The sequence below is a fragment of the Podarcis liolepis genome, assembly GCF_965112155.1.
Source record: "Podarcis liolepis genome assembly, chromosome: 10".
NCBI classification, from domain to species: Eukaryota; Metazoa; Chordata; class Lepidosauria; order Squamata; family Lacertidae; genus Podarcis; species Podarcis liolepis.
Window position 1 is genome coordinate 12800524 of NC_139562.1, and position 17628 is coordinate 12818151.

Consider the following 17628-nt stretch of genomic DNA (forward strand, 5'->3'; position numbering starts at 1 on the left):
AGGTTGTTTTCTTAGCAGGAGTTCTTGACTGATTAGTCAGCAGAACCTTGCCTGGATGCCAGTACATTGCAAATGCTGTCAGGCTTCTCTAGTCCCTGACTGTTTATGTGCAGACATACAGTGTTCTCTTCAAGCACCATTTACCTGGTTTTTGTTTGGATTCTCCATGAACACGCACTGCTTCATGATGTAAGAGACAACGGCATTTCCCCCGAGAGCTGCCACGTGAGCCCTTACCATTGCAAAGACCTCAGCAATGAATGCATGCAGAAAACCGCTTACACCGCCCTCCTATAAAAACACACCAACACACATTTTAGTGGAAAGGCACTAACTGTTCTTTAGTTTCAAATTTATTCTAAACAAGTGAAAACTAATCAACAGTTGTTCCAAAAGAGTTGTGTCGTTTTTCTCAGTCTTCTAAAGCATCATTCAGAGTTAACACATACTTTGAGAACTACTACTTCAAACCTCCAAGTAAACAGTCTGATTTATCAGCAAAAAAGCAATGCAAAACCACAAACAGCATTCAAAACCATACAAGGAACAGATGGGACTGTGCGACAATTTGCTTAGGCTCCCAAAACGTTTGCTGTTATTGTTGCCTTATAATAGCATATCTGCATATTTTTCAAATTATCTAGCAGAGCTATACTGTGGATCTTTTCTGCAAACACACAATCAAGGGCTGGGTTAATCTGCTAAAAAGAGCACAAAATTCAACTGTGCATTGGATTTTACTTACAGTGAAGGTATATGGAGATACGATAATCTGGAATCTGCTCAAGCAAGACTTATGCCCTTTTTCTGTTAATTCTGAATTGCTGAATCTCTTGCACTCAGCATAACTAAAACCCAAGATCAGCCATGTTAGCCATGAGAGAAAGGAGAACTCCAGCGCAGCTTACCTCACGCAAAGAAGTGGTTTCTCGTATAAAAAACATGTTGATTATTCCAAGGTATTTGGTTATTTTTGCCCCAGCGATGAAAGAAAGAGGTGTCATCTTAACAACTGGCACGGTGGAACTCATGCCGGATGAGCCAGAACGACGGGATTGTCCTTCTGTCAATGGACTTGGCTTGTCGAATGAAATGGCTACAAATGGCAGAAGGGAGGAAGGAAAGAAGGAAGAGACAGAGAATGACTACTCAATATATGGACGGGTTGCATCGGTAGCTCCAACAGATTTAAGCCTTCTTCATGGTTTCCACATAGCTTGGTGACAACATTCAGCTGCCCGTGATGCTCAGCCATAGAAAGGAAATAACCATGCAGCACATGCAAACGAGAGACAAAAAGCTTGAATGGGATTTAATTTTGGAAGAAGAGTAGCATTCCTGCAAAAGAAAACACTGAGGCCAGCAGCTGCACATACAAATGATCAGTTATAAAGTGAAGACACAGGTAGTGCGGAGGGAGGGAGGGAGTGGTTGGGAAAGGTATCACGATTTGGTAAAAATTTCTGCTAGAGGGAACGACAAAAAGTCTACAGGAAAGAGTGTGAAAGTTGACACGTTTCTCCAGTCCAGCATTTTTCAAATTTTGGACAAATTCTTCATTGCTGTCAGCTTCCAGGTAAATCTTCATCTTGGGTAACTAAAGCAAAAGTCATACCTGCAGCCATTGAACTACTTAAACAAAAATTAAAAACTCACCACTTTGTAATTCAGTGATTGCTGCCACAAATATCATGCAGGTGATCCTTGCATAGTCTGAAGAATTTCACTGATGTATACATACACTTTCTGCCACACTGTATGTATACCTTTTAGTTGTACAATTCGCAAGCCTATTTATCACCTATATATTTACTGGCAGTTTACTTTTGGAGCAACAGAACAATGTGCTCCAAAATCAACCTGGCATTAATGTTTTCAAAAACAGACGCTGTGTGTCTGCAGCTTTCACACTCGGACACTGATTTTGCAATGCCACTACTGGGTAGGAAGCTCCACCGTTTGCCACTGAAAGATCAGAACTACGCTTCCAATGATCAGAATGTGGTAGAAATGACCGCCTACTTGTCTTAATTGATCCACGCCTTATGGTCTGAGCTTTCAGTTTAATGAATTCTATCCAGCTGTTGCATCTGTCTGCAAAGGAACTGTAATCAACTGATGTTGCTGGAAACACAGACAGAAAAACAAAAGGAAAAACAAAGGAAAAAAATATGGGTGATGCCCCTTTGCCCATTGCAGTGCTCCTTCTGATGAATCAATTATCTGCATCCAAGAATAAGTGGTTTTCCAAGAAAACACAGTGCTTGCCTCTTGCCTCTGGACATTACCGGTAGGACATGATTCACCTACGTAGTATGAACATCTAGAAACATCATCCCTACGAAAATGCATACATATCTTGTTTTATCCATTTCTGCAGCAGTGAATTCAAAAGAGTACCTGCTGCCATAAGACTGCCTTGCAGTTTTCTGTAACAGTGCTTTCAGAGTGCTTGACAGTGCTTCAAGAGACGCCCTTTTGGCAACTCTGATGATTCTACAAATTATGTCCAACATTTCTGAAAGTTACAGTGCTTGGGATCACTATGGAGGCTTTTACAAGGCAGCACAAATTGAGCCTTCTGCTGTATGACGATCAGCAGGAAGATACTGCACAAGTACCTTCCACTTCCCAGATACACCAATTTCAGGCACTGGTCCAGAGCAGAGACTAGACAGGTCCCACACAAATTGCCTATGGGAGTCTGCAGGGCCACCAGCAGGGACTGCAAGGAAGCAGAGATCACATGAACAGATCCACACAGTTGCCGCAATTTGCAAGAACAAATTGATCTGGAGGATCACTGTGACTGTACAAATCATGGCACCAGTGTACATGGTCCCCACAAGCTGTTTCGTACAGCTCTCTCTTCAATGTGATCCCTGCTGGGTGAGTGCTTGCTGGCTGCAGTTTGAATGGGGTCTGCTGACTGTCTGAACCAGTGTGAAGTGCTCAGTGTTGTGATATGTTTAGTTAATGAATACATCATGAAATGATCTGTACTGGACAGATATAAGTGGTGTGAAATACCCAGATAACTTGATGTTGTGAATTCAGGTGCAAACAGTAGTCAAATGGGACAGAGTCATTCAGCTCTGAGCACATATTTTTAAATATAAAGGATATTTTCACTATAATAAACAAAATAACTGGCACAGGGCTGCATGAATGAGGGAACTCCCATATAATGTCCTTCGGATATCACACCTCACCCTCAACAGCATCCATATTAGACAAATCTTTTAAACAAATAAATGAAAAGTATTTGCACCCTTTTGGCAACAACTTTGATGTTTTGAATCCAACACCTGGGGTGCCTTGCATGGCCACTCAAACTCTTAAACCCAAGCTTATGAGCTTCCCGGACAAGCTCACTAGATCAAAAGGTCAGCAATTGTTTTCAGCTTTAATTTAAAAATCACAGAACTCCTCCTGATAAGCAGGAAATAAAATATACTGCAGGTAAGCCCCTGTTTGTGCTGTTGAAACACCTCTTCCTTTTCAAGATCGTTACCCTCGCAGTGAAAATTGAAGGTTTGGTGTGTCCCCCCAGATTACTGAGTATTCCTAGGCAGGCACCAAGACTGGTATCAAGAATTCCACAGCAGCATGCACTGTTTATGTATTAACTGATCTTTAGTTCCATCCCCTTCCAGTCCTCCGTAAAAAAACAACAACTGAGGAACTCAATATAACATTAAAGGAAGATGAAGAACTGAACAACCAGTTATTCTGAAAATTGTTCTGGAAGACAAAGCGACAATATAAGACCACCCGTCACTTCTATTTCTAGCTGTCCCTAATGTATATAAAAATACTTTGATGAGCATATTCAGGTATCAATAAGCCACATCAGAGCTTGCTTTCCAAGGCAACTGGTACATACTTCCTGAATGCTTGAAGCCACATCCCAAGTGTACCCCCAACAGAGCCAGGAATGCACCCCCTGTTCTGGCTTATAGCTAAATCAAGGAAACTCACCTCTTTGGACAGCTGTGTGGGAACTTGCATTCTCCAGGTCCTCTAATAAGACAAAATGAATTCCACTGATATGACATAAGAAACATTAACTATATTAATACAGATTTTTATTTCATGTCAATTTTAAAGTGAGTAATCTGCTAGAGAAATCCCTGTGTTGTGTTTTCTGGTTTTATTTCACACAACATTAACTTTGCACAACCTATTGTTCACAACAGAATACAGTAAACTTTGTACTACATTCAAGAGGGACTGATTTTTCTTGGCAAAGCGTCTTTGGATATCACCTTAAAAAGATTCTCTTCTAGTTCTATGGGCTTCCATACTTAGAAGGCTCTCTGTTTAAAAATAGCAAGGGATTGCAAATCTGAACTACAACTACTAAAAAAAGAAGCATGTAGTCTGCGAAGTTACTACATTTACTCCCTACGCTCCACAGAACCTAAATGTATAGAATGGCGATGCAAGAATAAGGATTAATGCTTAACCTAACATGGAGGATTAACATTGATGGAATAGGCAGCTAAACTGAAAAAGCAGAGGGAGCAAGGATTGATAATCACAGATAGAAACAGAATAAACGATAGAATGATGCACTTATGCATGTAAGTTATAAAAGCAGAGGCTAAGTTCTAAAAATCTTGGAAAGAACGGAGTCTAAATATCTGACTTAGCCATTTTGCTCCCCTGCAGAACCCAAGACTGAGCCCAACAGAAGAAAGAAAGAAAGAAAGAAAGAAAGAAAGAAAGAAAGAAAGAAAGAAAGAAAGAAAGAAAAGGGAAAATCTTTGTTGCAACTACAGTATGTAAAATTGACCCCACTAATTGGTGGGGAAATTTTAACAGCTAGTACAAGTTTTTGACACAGATTAAATTTATAAGGTGTGTAACCTTTTAAAAATTGTACATGATAAATATTAAAATTTGTGAGTTTCTCTCACAAAATTTTTGTCAGTGAAAGATCACAAGGAATGCTTTTTACCTCTCAGAACTTAAAGCGGAAGCTGAGCATGCAGAACTCTTCTCTTTCTAAGTATCCCAAATGTTGGGAGCCAAATTACCTCTGTGAACTCTACCATAAGTGCATGGTATAATTACAGAACTGAAGCTTTAATATATAATCACAAATGGAAGGCTGCTGATAATCCCTGGACTTTTGTGAGCAGAATCTGGGATTCCTAAGAAACAATCTATTTCTTTATATATACAGTGATGCCTCGCAAGACGAAATTAATCCGTTCCGTGAGTCTCTTCGTCTTGCGGTTTTTTCATCTTGCAAAGCACGGCTATTAGTGGCTTAGCGGCTATTAACGGCTTAGTGGCTATTAACGGCTTAGCGGCTTTAAGAAAAAGGAAACAAACTCGCAAGAACTCACAAGACGTTTTGTCTTGCGAAGCAAGCCCATAGGGAAATTCGTCTTGCGGAACAACTCAAAAAACGGAAAACTCTTTCGTCTTGCGCGTTTTTCGTCTTGCGAGGCATTCGTCTTGCGAGGTACCACTGTATACTGTATCTGCCTTTCTTCGTGGGGTAAGGGACTTTTATGTCCTGCACTGCTACCTAATGCTCCCCCTTCATAGCTTCTAGGCTTCTCTTCTTCCCGTATGAATCTTCCTATTACTGAATCCTGACTCTGCTATAACTCTCCACTTTCCACTAAAAGTTCCACTCCAAGCAGGGTGCCCAATTCTATGCCCTCATCACCACTATCATTGTTTCATACCCTGCAGTTTCATCACATGGTTCAAATCTGCTGAACTGTTTCTTTCCTACCTCTACCTCTCTTTCAAATCAGAACCAGTGAAGGCGGTGACGGTCCTGTGTGAGTGTCTGGAGGCGGTTGGAGGATGGATGGCGGCAAACAGATTGAGATTGAATCCTGACAAGACAGAAGTACTGTTTCTGGGGGACAGGAGGCGGGCAGGTGTGGAGGATTCCCTGGTCCTGAATGGGGTAACTGTGCCCCTGAAGGACCAGGTGCACAGCCTGGGAGTCATTTTGGACTCACAGCTGTCCATGGAGGCACAGGTTAAATCCGTGTCCAGGAGACCCTATCTGCCCGCGGACTGCCTCGCCAGAGTGGTGCATGCTCTGGTTATCTCCCGCTTGGACTACTGCAATGCGCTCTACGTGGGGCTACCTTTGAAGGTGACCCGGAAACTACAATTAATCCAGAATGCAGCAGCCAGATTGGTGACTGGGAGCGGCCGCCGAGACCATATAACACCGGTCTTGAAAGACCTACATTGGCTCCCAGTACGTTTCCGAGCACAATTCAAAGTGTTGGTGCTGACCTTTAAAGCCCTAAACGGCCTCGGCCCAGCAGACCTGAAGGAGCGTCTCCACCTCCATCGTTCTACCCGGACACTGAGGTCCAGCACCGAGGGCCTTCTGGCGGTTCCCTCACTGTGAGAAGCCAAGTTACAGGGAACCAGGCAGAGGGCCTTCTCGGTAGTGGCGCCCTCCCTGTGGAACGCCCTCCCACCAGATGTCAAAGAGAACAACAACTACCAGACTTTTAGAAGACATCTGAAGGCAGCCCTGTTTAGGGAAGCTTTTAATGTTTGATGTATCACAGTATTTTAATATTCTTTTGGAAGCTGCCCAGAGTGGCTGGGGAAACCCAGCCAGATGGGCGTGGTATAAATAATAAATTATTATTATTATTATTATTATTATTACTACTACTACTACTACTACTACTACTACTACTATGCATTTCCTCTTCTCTTTCAAACATGATCTTTATTGTTCATTTCTGTTTTGTCCTCTGTCAGGTCCCTTTGATTGAGTCTTGTTTTTAGAAGCCTAGCATGGGGTGTACTCATTTTTAGCCAAGTAATTTATTACTCAAGCTCTTCTGTAAGAACTGCAGGCTAACAATAGAACATTTAAAAAAAGCCTACCTCAACTGTTTCTAGCAATGGAGGCATGTGCCCTGGCTGGCATGTATCCAATTATCTTTTGCATTGTTATCATTTCTACACCACATTCTTTCTTCTTCTGAGTCCAACAGACCCAAAATTAGTTATGTCTTGTTCAAATGAAATAAATTCTAATCCCGGAAGCTTGTGTTTACCTTCATAATATTTAAGAGAGGTCAGCATAATTATTTTCAGATGAGCTCTCTTATTTTCAGAACTTTTCACCAGGGTGCTGACATCTGTAAGTTGGTCTATCAGTTCACAGGGCAACAAGATTGATAGGAATCCAAAAGGTGACTACATTTGAACTCCCTGGCTTAACCTATGATCTGCCACATATTCATCCCACACAAACTAACCCATAATAGTATAGACTACAGCACCCTAGAAGCATGAAACAAGAATGACCAAGGTACACCAGGCTCAAGAAAGAACAGAAATTTTGTTAATGGTCCTCAGGTAAGCATGCAAAGAAGAAACTGGAAAATTGCCAAAGAAGTATATGTTTGTAATAAAAGAACAATCAGCCGCAAGTCTGAACCTCACAAAACTTCTGGAACTTACTCACTGACATATCATATGCTGACATCTGTTCTAGCATGAAAAAGGCACAAGTTTCTCTCATCAGATTTCTAAACACTGTATAAAGGCTTCCACTAAGCAAAATCAGACTGAAGACAGATAGCAAGTTTTGTTTTTGTGTGTTGCTGTTTACTGCCATGGTTGTCTCTGATCAAACAAGTTTTGCAGGTTTATGAACTGCTCTGGTTTGCCATGGCTAACTGTGGGGAAAGCATACACATAGCACAGGCAACCTTGGCTCTAATAAACTATTTTCAACACACACACCCAAATGAAAGGATGTCTCCAGCCCCAGACTATCAGCCTTATTCTGCTCTCCAAGGTGCTGATTTTGCAAAGAGCACCATAAAAGCAAACCTCTCAATGCAAAAACGGAGGCAACAACCCCCAGAACGAGGGCTTCATATAGGTTACAGACATTAAGTTACATGAATATTTCATCCGATTCATTTCATATGATTGTATACATTTCTCTACTGAGAAACTTTTATACTCATTCTGAATAAAAAATCCTCCCTAGTCATTATGTAAGCAGCATTTTAAAATATCTCTTTATATTTTATGTATATTCTTGTCATTGGGTGCTGGCTATCTAACAAGGTCTTCCAGGTGTTCAAATGCTGCTCTGCTAAAGAAAATCTGGTTTGATTACTATGGGATCAATGCAACACAATCTGTTACTACAGTTTAAATCAAGTGTCAGTGAACCAATTTTTGCCTGAGAGCCACATCCCCCCATGGCCAACCACTTGGAGGGCTCAAACCACCAGTGGGTGCAGCTAGGCACCTTGTGGCAACCTCTCCCTATGTTCATTTATGGAGCATCAGCTGCCTTGAGGCAGTGGATCCCAATAAAGCCAGCCTCCCTCATCCCTCGCTTTTCCCAACAGTAAAGGAGACAAAAGACATTAGAAACCACTGTTTTGAGCAGTTTCTGAAGAGGGAGGTAGGCAGGATATCACAAGCAGCAGAGACAAATGGTTTCCCAATCTCCTCTGATGCTTTCAAAGAGCTGCCCACCTTCTCCTTTGCCTATGCTGAAAGCAGCTGTTGCCAGAGGCAGTGCTCTGACTGTCACTTTTAGACAGTCATAGACAAGTTGGCAGGCTGGTGGATTGAATCTGACCCGTGGGCCACTGGTTACCTCACCATGGTTGAAGTATTATCTACAAATCAATGTAAATCATGTCAGTTCTTTATGGAAGAACATGGTTTAACTACACTATTTCACTAACTTAATCTGCACTTCTGTCAACCATAAAAAGGTTATGTTTCAGCCCAGGCTGGAGAATCTTAAGCCAGGAGAATAAATTTCCTCTATTTTGCATGTGTGCCCTTGGCAACTCTTTATTAGTGCAGCTATACACTAGACCAGCACCATCAACATGGGTTATGTCAACTAGGGTTCATTTTATCCACATGACAGCAGCAAAGCAAAGACTGACACTAAGGGAGCTATAACCAATCCTTGCTGTCTGATGATTGTGCACATATGATGGATGTGCTTGTAAACACAAAATTTGTCATATAAACACTTTGTATTTTTAAGGATACATTTAAAATTGTGTATGAAACAGTGCTAGGTGTGGGGCTTTGAAGGAAGCTAGGAAATACCCTAGGACAAAAATGTGATGGGGAGGGGCCATACTAAACACACATCAGGTGTTATTGGACTATAGATTTCCTAGACATACATGCCTACTTAGCTAGTGTCAACACACCACAGCAATACTTGCTGTGTGCATGCAACTCTAGAGAAAAGTCATGTGTGTATCTGTGTGAAAAGTCAAGGGTTTTTTCACCTTGATTGTCCCAGTTTTTGCTTCCTGGGGTGGGTTGTTGTTGTTTTTTTCTTGTAATGTGCAACAATAAATATGCAACAATATGAATAAAGGAATGTTTGCACTTTTATGAAGGTGCATATGTGTTGCCTGTGTGTATGTGTACATATAAAGACTACGTGCCTGCAGTTGTGAATCAATCTCACTTGCCAGATTAATTGGAGTGCAATGCTTCCTGCTTGGTAACAAATTCAGGCTGAAGCCTTCATGAACCCACAATGTACATGGTACAACTTCAACAGCATAACTCAGGTTAAGGTCTCTCTGTTTTGGAGATACAGGGCCTGTTCACATGCTACTTTTTCCCAAGAATATAGCAGAAATGTGTAACAGGGCTTATGCACACTAGCCTTCTTCCCTGCATACTTTACTACATGCAGAACATAATGCTTTAACTAGGCGACAACATGCTTATTTGTATGCAGAAGCTCCCTGATCCTTTTGTAATGATGCAAGTTTGTCTCAAAGCTGCTGGGAGAAAGCAGGGAGGGCAGCAGGCTATTAGTCAAAACACAGGAAAAAACAGGACCTAAGTATTATGGTAACGCAAAACAATATTCCAAGACCTTATGGAAGGCAGGCAGGCAATTGTCCAAGCTGTGTTTTTGTTATAGAAATTGAAAAAACAGGACCTGATCAGGCAGGAATTTTATTTGTAAGCTGCATATACCCCTTTAGCACCATTACATTAACACTGCACTCTGTGGGGGTTTAGTGAGAACGTAATAAATGTTTGGTTTGTTGATCTATTATTTTGCCTGAAGTGCAAATGAACTTAATAATTAAGTTCTCACAGGAGCTCAAGTAAATTATGAATCATAAATCAACTACAGACCTTTCCAAAATAAAGAATTCCCTTTAGAGAATGGGAGGCGTTGATACGAACCTTGATGATCTCACATAAATGCTTGCTGTGTTTCACAGAACATCTATGGTTAATGTTAAACACACTGTTTGCTGACAAGGGAGTAGACTACCCTCTACTGGCCAGCAGTTATTTTACAATAATAAGAAAGAATAAGCCAAATAAGTTAACAACAGCAAAACCCTGCAAGAAGGCCAAGTTTACACAATGAAAGACATGGAATTCCAGAAGATTCTGATTTGTAGAAAGAAGAGGAGGGTGATTTGGTAAACAGAAACTCAGCAACAGGATAGATTTGTAGAAGCATTTGTGTGGTCAATAGTGCGTTGCTCCAGAAGCTTCCTCGCGACATTAACTGTGTAATTACCTCACTTGGCAATGACCTAGCATAATCTGTTAAAACTGACTTTAGGGATAAGAGTTTCCAGAGGATAGCCATGTTAATGAGTTGCACAGGAGCATTGTTAGGTACTTAAAAGAACTTGGGGCACAGGCTTATGACACAAATTTGCAATGTATGTAACATGCAAATATAGGCTCACAAGCAAAGTTTACCTGTCAGGGCTTATTCTGAGCTATGAGCTGCTTAAATACATATTAAAATTAAAACAAGAGCCTCTGGGAAAATTAGGATGGTGGTTGGCTGTGGTCTCCTGGGCATTGCACTTTGGAAGACTCTGGCATCTTGTGGGATTCGGGTCTCTGGGACACTCCCTAATTACACTCCTGATGTTGTAGTAAAAACAAAATGAGTCTTGTTTCATAAAGCATAGTGACCATTCACAAGAGCAGAAATTGGTGGTCACATATCCTATATATCCTGCATTAATTAACTGTGGTAGAACAGATCTAGTCAAGTCCAGATGGAGAAAATTATTTTGTTGCTTTATACCAAAAAAAGTTACCAAAGCAAGCTACAACAATAAAATCCATACAACTAAAATTCATAACAAATACAGTATTTAAAATCTGTAACAGACTAAATGTTATTATCCACAATAATTAATAAGCAAAAATACATTTTCTTCACATAAAATTAACTGATTAAGTTCTCATTCAGCACTTTCCTGCTGGAGCCTCCCTTTGAAGTTCATTTGTTGAACATACACCTTTCAACAGGATGAAACCTCATATATCCAGCAAAGTAGGCTCTTGCCACAAACACCTACACCATGATAAAACTGTTCATCTTTTAATGTATCACAAGACTCTTTGTTGATTCGGGCTGCAATTCTATGCCCACTTACCTTGAAGTAAGCCCACTGAAATTACTGGGACTTGCTTCACAGCAGACATGTATAGTGTTATACTTTTGACCTCCTTACAGATGTGCTATGTTGACTTGAGTAGCAAAACACTTTCACAAGAGAGATGGCATTTCAAATTAGCTTTACAATGTAATGCTAATATCTCTTTTTCTAGGTAGTTATCGGCTTAGACCTCCATCAGTTTAATGCAAAATTTGGAATATTTATTCCAGCGAGGATTACTCTACACTTACTTATGCCAAATCACATACTTTGCCTCACCTCCCTAGTTTGAATTAATCATTTTGTGGCTCCCCGCTGTGAAGTCTACAACCTCTGTATTAGGATAAAGATTTAGGACAGGCTTCCTCAAACTCGGCCCTCCAGATGTTTTGAGACTACAATTCCCATCATCCCTGACCACTGGTCCTGCTAGCTAGGGATCAGGGGAGTTGTAGGCCAAAAACATCTGGAGGGATGAGTTGGAGGAAGTCTGATTTAGGATGAGGGTGGTGGAACATTTCCTTTCCTTTGCAAAATACCTGGCAAGGCGTATTGTTAGTTATATCTGCCTCTCCAAGAGAAATAATCTACAATATTTACAATTCTTAAAATTCCAAAAAGACTTGATTCAGACTCAACAAAACCCATCGCTTCAGAGCACATTTTGTAGTTAGATGAACCACCTCATACTGTTCCGAAATGCAGCTGTCTCTAGACTAGAATGGCTGTTTGGCAGCAGCTCAAAGCAGCATCAGAAGAGCAGTAAAAGAAGCGCAAGTTGTTCCTGTTCATTTGCTCCCTCTTCAGCAGCAGCCACCCTGTTTTTAAAGAGACTGCACAGCGGACATATTAAGAACATTTTGTTTCGCCCTCCTCACATATCCGGAGAATGAAGTCTATTTGGCAAACAAAAAACTTGTGTTGCGTAGCAGGGCTACTTCTAAGGTTGACAAACAAAAAAGGAGCAAGTGGATGGAACACAGGAAGATAAGCATATGGCCTTTTTCTTTAACCAACCTTTTGCTGGCGAGAATTGCTGGGGAGCATGAGGATCAGAAGAAAGCTCCATGGTAAACTGTAGCTGTTCTTCATTGTCTGTAGAAGCTGGCAACAAACACAACAGAAGAAGAAAGGCACAAAAACATTAATTTATTTCTTCTTTACAAAACCTACCTACAAAAACAAAACAAAAAAACCCACAGACTTGGTTGTATCCGATGAAATTGCCCCTTTAGTGCAAGGACTTCTGCCTGCACAATGGGACTTCCTCTTCCTCTCTTCTGCTCCCCCAATCTATTCTAGATTTACTCTGGGGAGAAAAGAAGATGACCTGCTGCACAGTCAAAAGTCATTGTGCTAACAGGGCAACTTCGTTAGCAATCCACTGTAGTGGAAAGCAAAGAGATGTTCACTAATAACTACAGTTCACTTAACTGATTAAGTAGTACCAGCAGCTTCTTTCTAAATATGCCCTGAAGACCTGTGCCCCTCTGGAAAAATCACCGGTTAAATTGAGATATCACGCCTTAAGGTTAGCCACAGGTATTGCTTCAGTTGATGTTAATTCTATTCCCCAGAGGAATGAACACAGGGCACTTTAATGCAGTTTACTCTCAGACTCACACCCTGTAAGCCACTGCACACACTACAATTAATCAATCTTAATCAAGGCATGGAATTAAATACATTTGAGTTTCAATCCACCCGCAGCATCTGCATGCATCATCACCATCCCAGTGTGTGTGTGAGCAGCATAAATGTATGATTGTTTCACTTGCTTGTGAAACATGCCACAGCCTGCAAGAAGTGGTTAAAAGCAAACCTGAGAATGATAAAAGCTGCTTGACCGTAATGATTTTAAAGATGAAATATGTTGCAGCAACATTGGGAAAGGGTGTCTAAGCTGCAGTGCTGCACCTAATGACACCCATTTAGGCCCAATTAAATAAATGGGCATCCTGAGATGGCAGTGACAATGAACAATTATAGCACACATAACAGGCAAGAGCTGACAGTTTTAAGTTCCTCAATGTGTTTACCTCTTTGTAATGTTTTTTCTGCAGGAGTTTTAGCTGCTTGCAAAGCTTGGTGTTTGTCAAATGTTATTGCAACTGCTGTAACAGTGACCTGCAATTGTAAATATAACGTTGTCAGGTTTTTATTCCTTAGACTTTATTTCAAAGTTTAAAATTAACCCCATCTACACTTTGGGCAAGGGACGAGGGTGGCGCTGTGGGTTAAACCACAGAGCCCAGGACTCGCCAATCAGAAGGTCGGCAGTTTGAATCCCCGCGACGGGGTGAGCTCCCGTTGCTCAGTCCCTGCTCCTGCCAACTTAGCAGTTCGAAAGCACGTCAAAGTGCAAGTAGATAAATAGGTACCGCTCCGGCGGGAAGGTAAACGGCATTTCCGTGTGCTGCTCTGGTTCGCCAGAAGCGACTTAGTCATGCTGGCCACATGACCCAGAAGCTGTCTGCGGACAAATGCTGGCTCCCTCGCCTATAGAGCGAGATGAGCACTGCAACCCCAGAGTCGGTCACAACTGGACCTAATGGTCAGGGGTCCCTTTACCTTACGCTTTGGGGAGATATACAGACTCACATCGTGCAAACCTTCACACTTTGCTTTTTAACTTAACCATGCCATTTTCTTAACTGGTGGTTAATGTAAATCTTCACTTGCTGATCTCAGCAGATGGCATGCTCAAGGGTGAAGGAGCCAACTGGGCTTGAAGAGGTGTTGGGAAGTGCACCTCCACTGGCCCTCAATGGGTGCCAGTCCAAGCTCATTTGACCGCCTGGGGGACAGAGACTTGCCATGAACCAGAACTTTGTGTCTGTGGACCACACCAAGTATTTAAATACTGGACATGCCATACAGAGACACATTCGTGTTGGAGGTGACTTCCCTGCTCACCCTCCCTCTGTCCCATACTCTTGCTATGGCCATCAGCTGTCCCTAGTTACCCTCCACATGTTTAGCTGTTTGAGGGGGATTTTTTGCCTTCCTCATCAGTCAGGATGTTTTCCGGTGTTTTTATTGCCAGAACATCTGTTGGTGGGTGAAGGGCACTTGGAAGGAACAGCAGTCATGCGGGGGGTGGGGCGGTGGCTAAGGAATATTGGGGGCACCAATTAGGCCTTGGCCCCAGCTTAGAGGCAGGGCTGCCCGTCACCCATCCAGGTTCTTGGATGAGGCCTTCCTGAAAACGGCCCACATCAGGGTGAACCCCTGATGCCAGGGGACTCCTATGAGCATCCCACAGCTGGTGGGGCTGGGGAGAGAAATATTCGGCAGCAGGCAGGCTGTCCAGTTAGGTGATATTTGCCCTAGGCCTTGCCAATCCTGGACTCTCATTTCAGGTGCAGTGGGTGCAAGACATGTTTGAAAGCAAAAACTTTTAAGGAACATCATAACCTAATCACTATGGATTGGATCCAACCTAAGGTTGCACTTGATCTTGCCTTCTTTTTAGGGTTTGTGTGCACTGGACGGAGGTTTCCTCTACCAAGCCCTGCTAGTTTCCACCGATGGAGTGGTGCCAGTGTCACTCCACTGGCAGGGAACTCTCTGTTCTGCATGAGAAACATGCAAGTGGGCAGAAGTGCCACAGGCTGGATTGCCAGCAGCCTGCAGAAAGCCCCCAAATGGGGTAGCGGCTGTGGCAGCCTGGAATCTGCTAGATCCAAAACTAGCACCATGGGACAGCATTGGGTCTGATCACTGCACTAGCCCCATGTCTTCCACCCCCAAAATCAACAGAAACTGATGGCAGGTATGACTGTAATAGTCTGAATCCAACTCAATGATCTTTCAATACAAATTACTCCATTGAGTGAGCCTATTTTGATAACTTGTAATTAGAGATAAAGATGCCTGGAACTGTGTAAAGGAAAAATGGTAGGCAAATAACTATTCAAGGCAATGGTACTTTGTATGGCTGATTTGAGATTTTATAAAACTTCTACTCTGCCTTCCTCGCAAGTTGGCCCAGGGCAGCAAACCACAAAACAGCACATTTTTTTAAAAAAAATTACAAGCATTACAACCATCTGAAAAACCTTTTAAAATAGTAAAACAGTTTGTATGCAAAAATGTAATCATAGTAAGGTTTTGTTTCTGTCAGCATTCCTCACAACAACTTTGAAAGAAAGAAATTTAATTAAACATGATTTCACCATACTCTGGGGCATGCAAATAACTGGAAAAGTTAGAATGCAGTCAAACCTCTCATTTAAATACAGCAATTGCTAAAACAGGCTCACAGCATGGCCACACGTATTTTAAAAGGAAATGGCAATGAGCACTGCAATTGCATGGAACCACATGAACATTTCTGTGGAGACACATTTAAATTATCAAAGTTATATACTATGTCCAGGGCCTTGCCGAAAACAGCCACATTCTTGAGAATGTGTGTCCTACAGCAACTGAGCAGTGAAAAGGAGCATTACAACTGTCATTCTCCAAAGTATCTTCATAAACTTTGTTTGCTAAGCAGACCAAGCTTTTAAACTCAAAATAGTAAAACTAAATGGTTGGGAAGGAGCTTTCAGCATAACCTGTGTCTGACTTGACCAGCTTTACTTTTTCAAAGTCTGCTCCTGTCACAGATTACTGTGAAGAGCTTCAAATACAAAAAGGTGAATGGACTGGCTTACCTGAATTAATTCATCCTCTGGAAGAGCAACTGTAAAATTTACATGGCACAGACAGCAAGGAATCATAGATCGAAGTTTAAAATACAGGCTCTGTTGAACACAAGAAATTAGTATATATTATGTATCTAGTATGTTCTGAATTGGTGGAAGTCTGGGTTTCATTTCTTTGTAGCCCAATTCTAATTCCCTGCTTCAGCTACATCAGTGTGAGCAGATGCTGCCATCTACCTTTAAAGTGTGTGTGAATCATTTTGAGTATGCTGTTTCTGGCATACTTGAACCCTTGCCTGTAGTGGTTTGCAAAGATATGTTGGAAAGATTTAGACATTTGGAGATATATATTGCAAATATGTATGGGGGGACTGTGGAATTTGATTGATCTGGCGCGACCCCCGCTAATTGATTTGCGATCCTCAATTAGCTCTTTACTGCCCGGCACACTTCTCCTGCCGCACGCTCTGCTCCGAGCTTGTGTCACAGCTGTCTTCAGACAAAGCCAGACTAGCTGTTATTTGATAAGTCTCCTCCTGGCACCTGGCACATCCACCAGCCTCAGTCCCACGCCTGGCTGTTATTCCAGACTGGTTGCCATGGAAACCCGACTGGTTCCCATGAGAGTTCAGCTGTTTGACCTTGGCAACATCCTGTCTTGCCTCTCTGCTCCGGTGGGGGCAATCTCGACGCAAATGTCCCGCTGCATTACACAAGTAGCAACGACGAACTCCAGTGGAAAAACACTGCCTGGGGCTCTTTTCAGCTGGCCTGGCCCTCCTTCTTCCGGAAAAGCACTCCTTGCCAGATCCGCCCCCCCTGAACTGCCGCTTCATTCCAGCAGGTTCAGTGGAAAACTTTTCAAACTTGCCTTTGGAAGTTTCCGCCCCCCCGACTTGCTCACTAGCACTCCTTGAGGCTAAAGCATCAGGAACAGGGGCTCCAGCCAGGTGCCAGGAAGAGACTTATCAGATCACGGCTAGTCTGGCGTTGGCTGAAGACAGCTGTGGGACAGAGCTAAGTTTTATTATTGACTCTGCAGCTAATTGCAATTTGATTCCAGAGACACCTGCTGTTGAGAGGTGGAATTGCAAGGCAATTCCGGTTGGGAAAACTGTACTGTTTGCAAATGGACAGTACCAAATGGTCCCAAGGGTGCAGGGCATGCAAAGGTGCAAAGGTACTTGGTTTTCCCGGGTTTGGGCGGGTAGCCAAAGAGCCCTTTGAGCTGGTTCACACAGATCTGTCAGGACCCATGAGGTGTGAGAGTCTGGGTGGGGCCAGGTATGTGCTGTCGCTGACAGGTGACCACAGCCAGGTTGGCTGGTGTTTCTCTCTCAAATCACAGGGGGAGGTGGCGCAACTGATCCAGGATTGGGTTGCGGAGGTGGAACGAAGGTTCTCCACCAGGGTGCAAGGGTTCAAGAGCGACCGAGGGTCACAGTTTACTGGGTCTGCTCTGGAGGAATTTTTCAAGGAAAAGGGAATACGTCACCAGGTGACGGGTGCAAAGTCTCCTCAAAAGGAGGAGA

The 17628-nt window shown here is 42.5% G+C and overlaps 1 protein-coding gene and 1 long non-coding RNA gene across 51 annotated transcripts in view; both read right to left on the bottom strand.

Moving 5' to 3' along the window:
• Positions 1 to 17628, bottom strand: part of C2CD5 (C2 calcium dependent domain containing 5) — an 89816-nt gene that overhangs the window by 2393 nt on the left and 69795 nt on the right. For 21 of the 50 annotated variants that reach the window (XM_083461011.1, XM_083460990.1, XM_083460982.1 and 18 more), the window contains 7 exons: positions 16106 to 16195; positions 13484 to 13571; positions 12462 to 12548; positions 3982 to 4023; positions 2023 to 2124; positions 909 to 1096; positions 145 to 291 (listed from right to left, as the gene is read on the bottom strand). In XM_083461011.1, the coding sequence (XP_083317137.1) occupies positions 145 to 291; positions 909 to 1096; positions 2023 to 2124; positions 3982 to 4023; positions 12462 to 12548; positions 13484 to 13571; positions 16106 to 16195 (744 nt within the window). The remainder of the gene's footprint in view (positions 1 to 144; positions 292 to 908; positions 1097 to 2022; positions 2125 to 3981; positions 4024 to 12461; positions 12549 to 13483; positions 13572 to 16105; positions 16196 to 17628) is intronic. The other 29 variants (XM_083461014.1, XM_083460985.1, XM_083461003.1 and 26 more) reach the window with 2 other exon arrangements.
• LOC310687063 lies at positions 4030 to 12453 on the bottom strand. The gene is made up of 3 exons (XR_014516171.1): positions 6689 to 12453; positions 5481 to 5746; positions 4030 to 5177 (listed from the first exon to the last, which is right to left on the bottom strand). It is a non-coding gene; the product is annotated as an uncharacterized lncRNA (long non-coding RNA).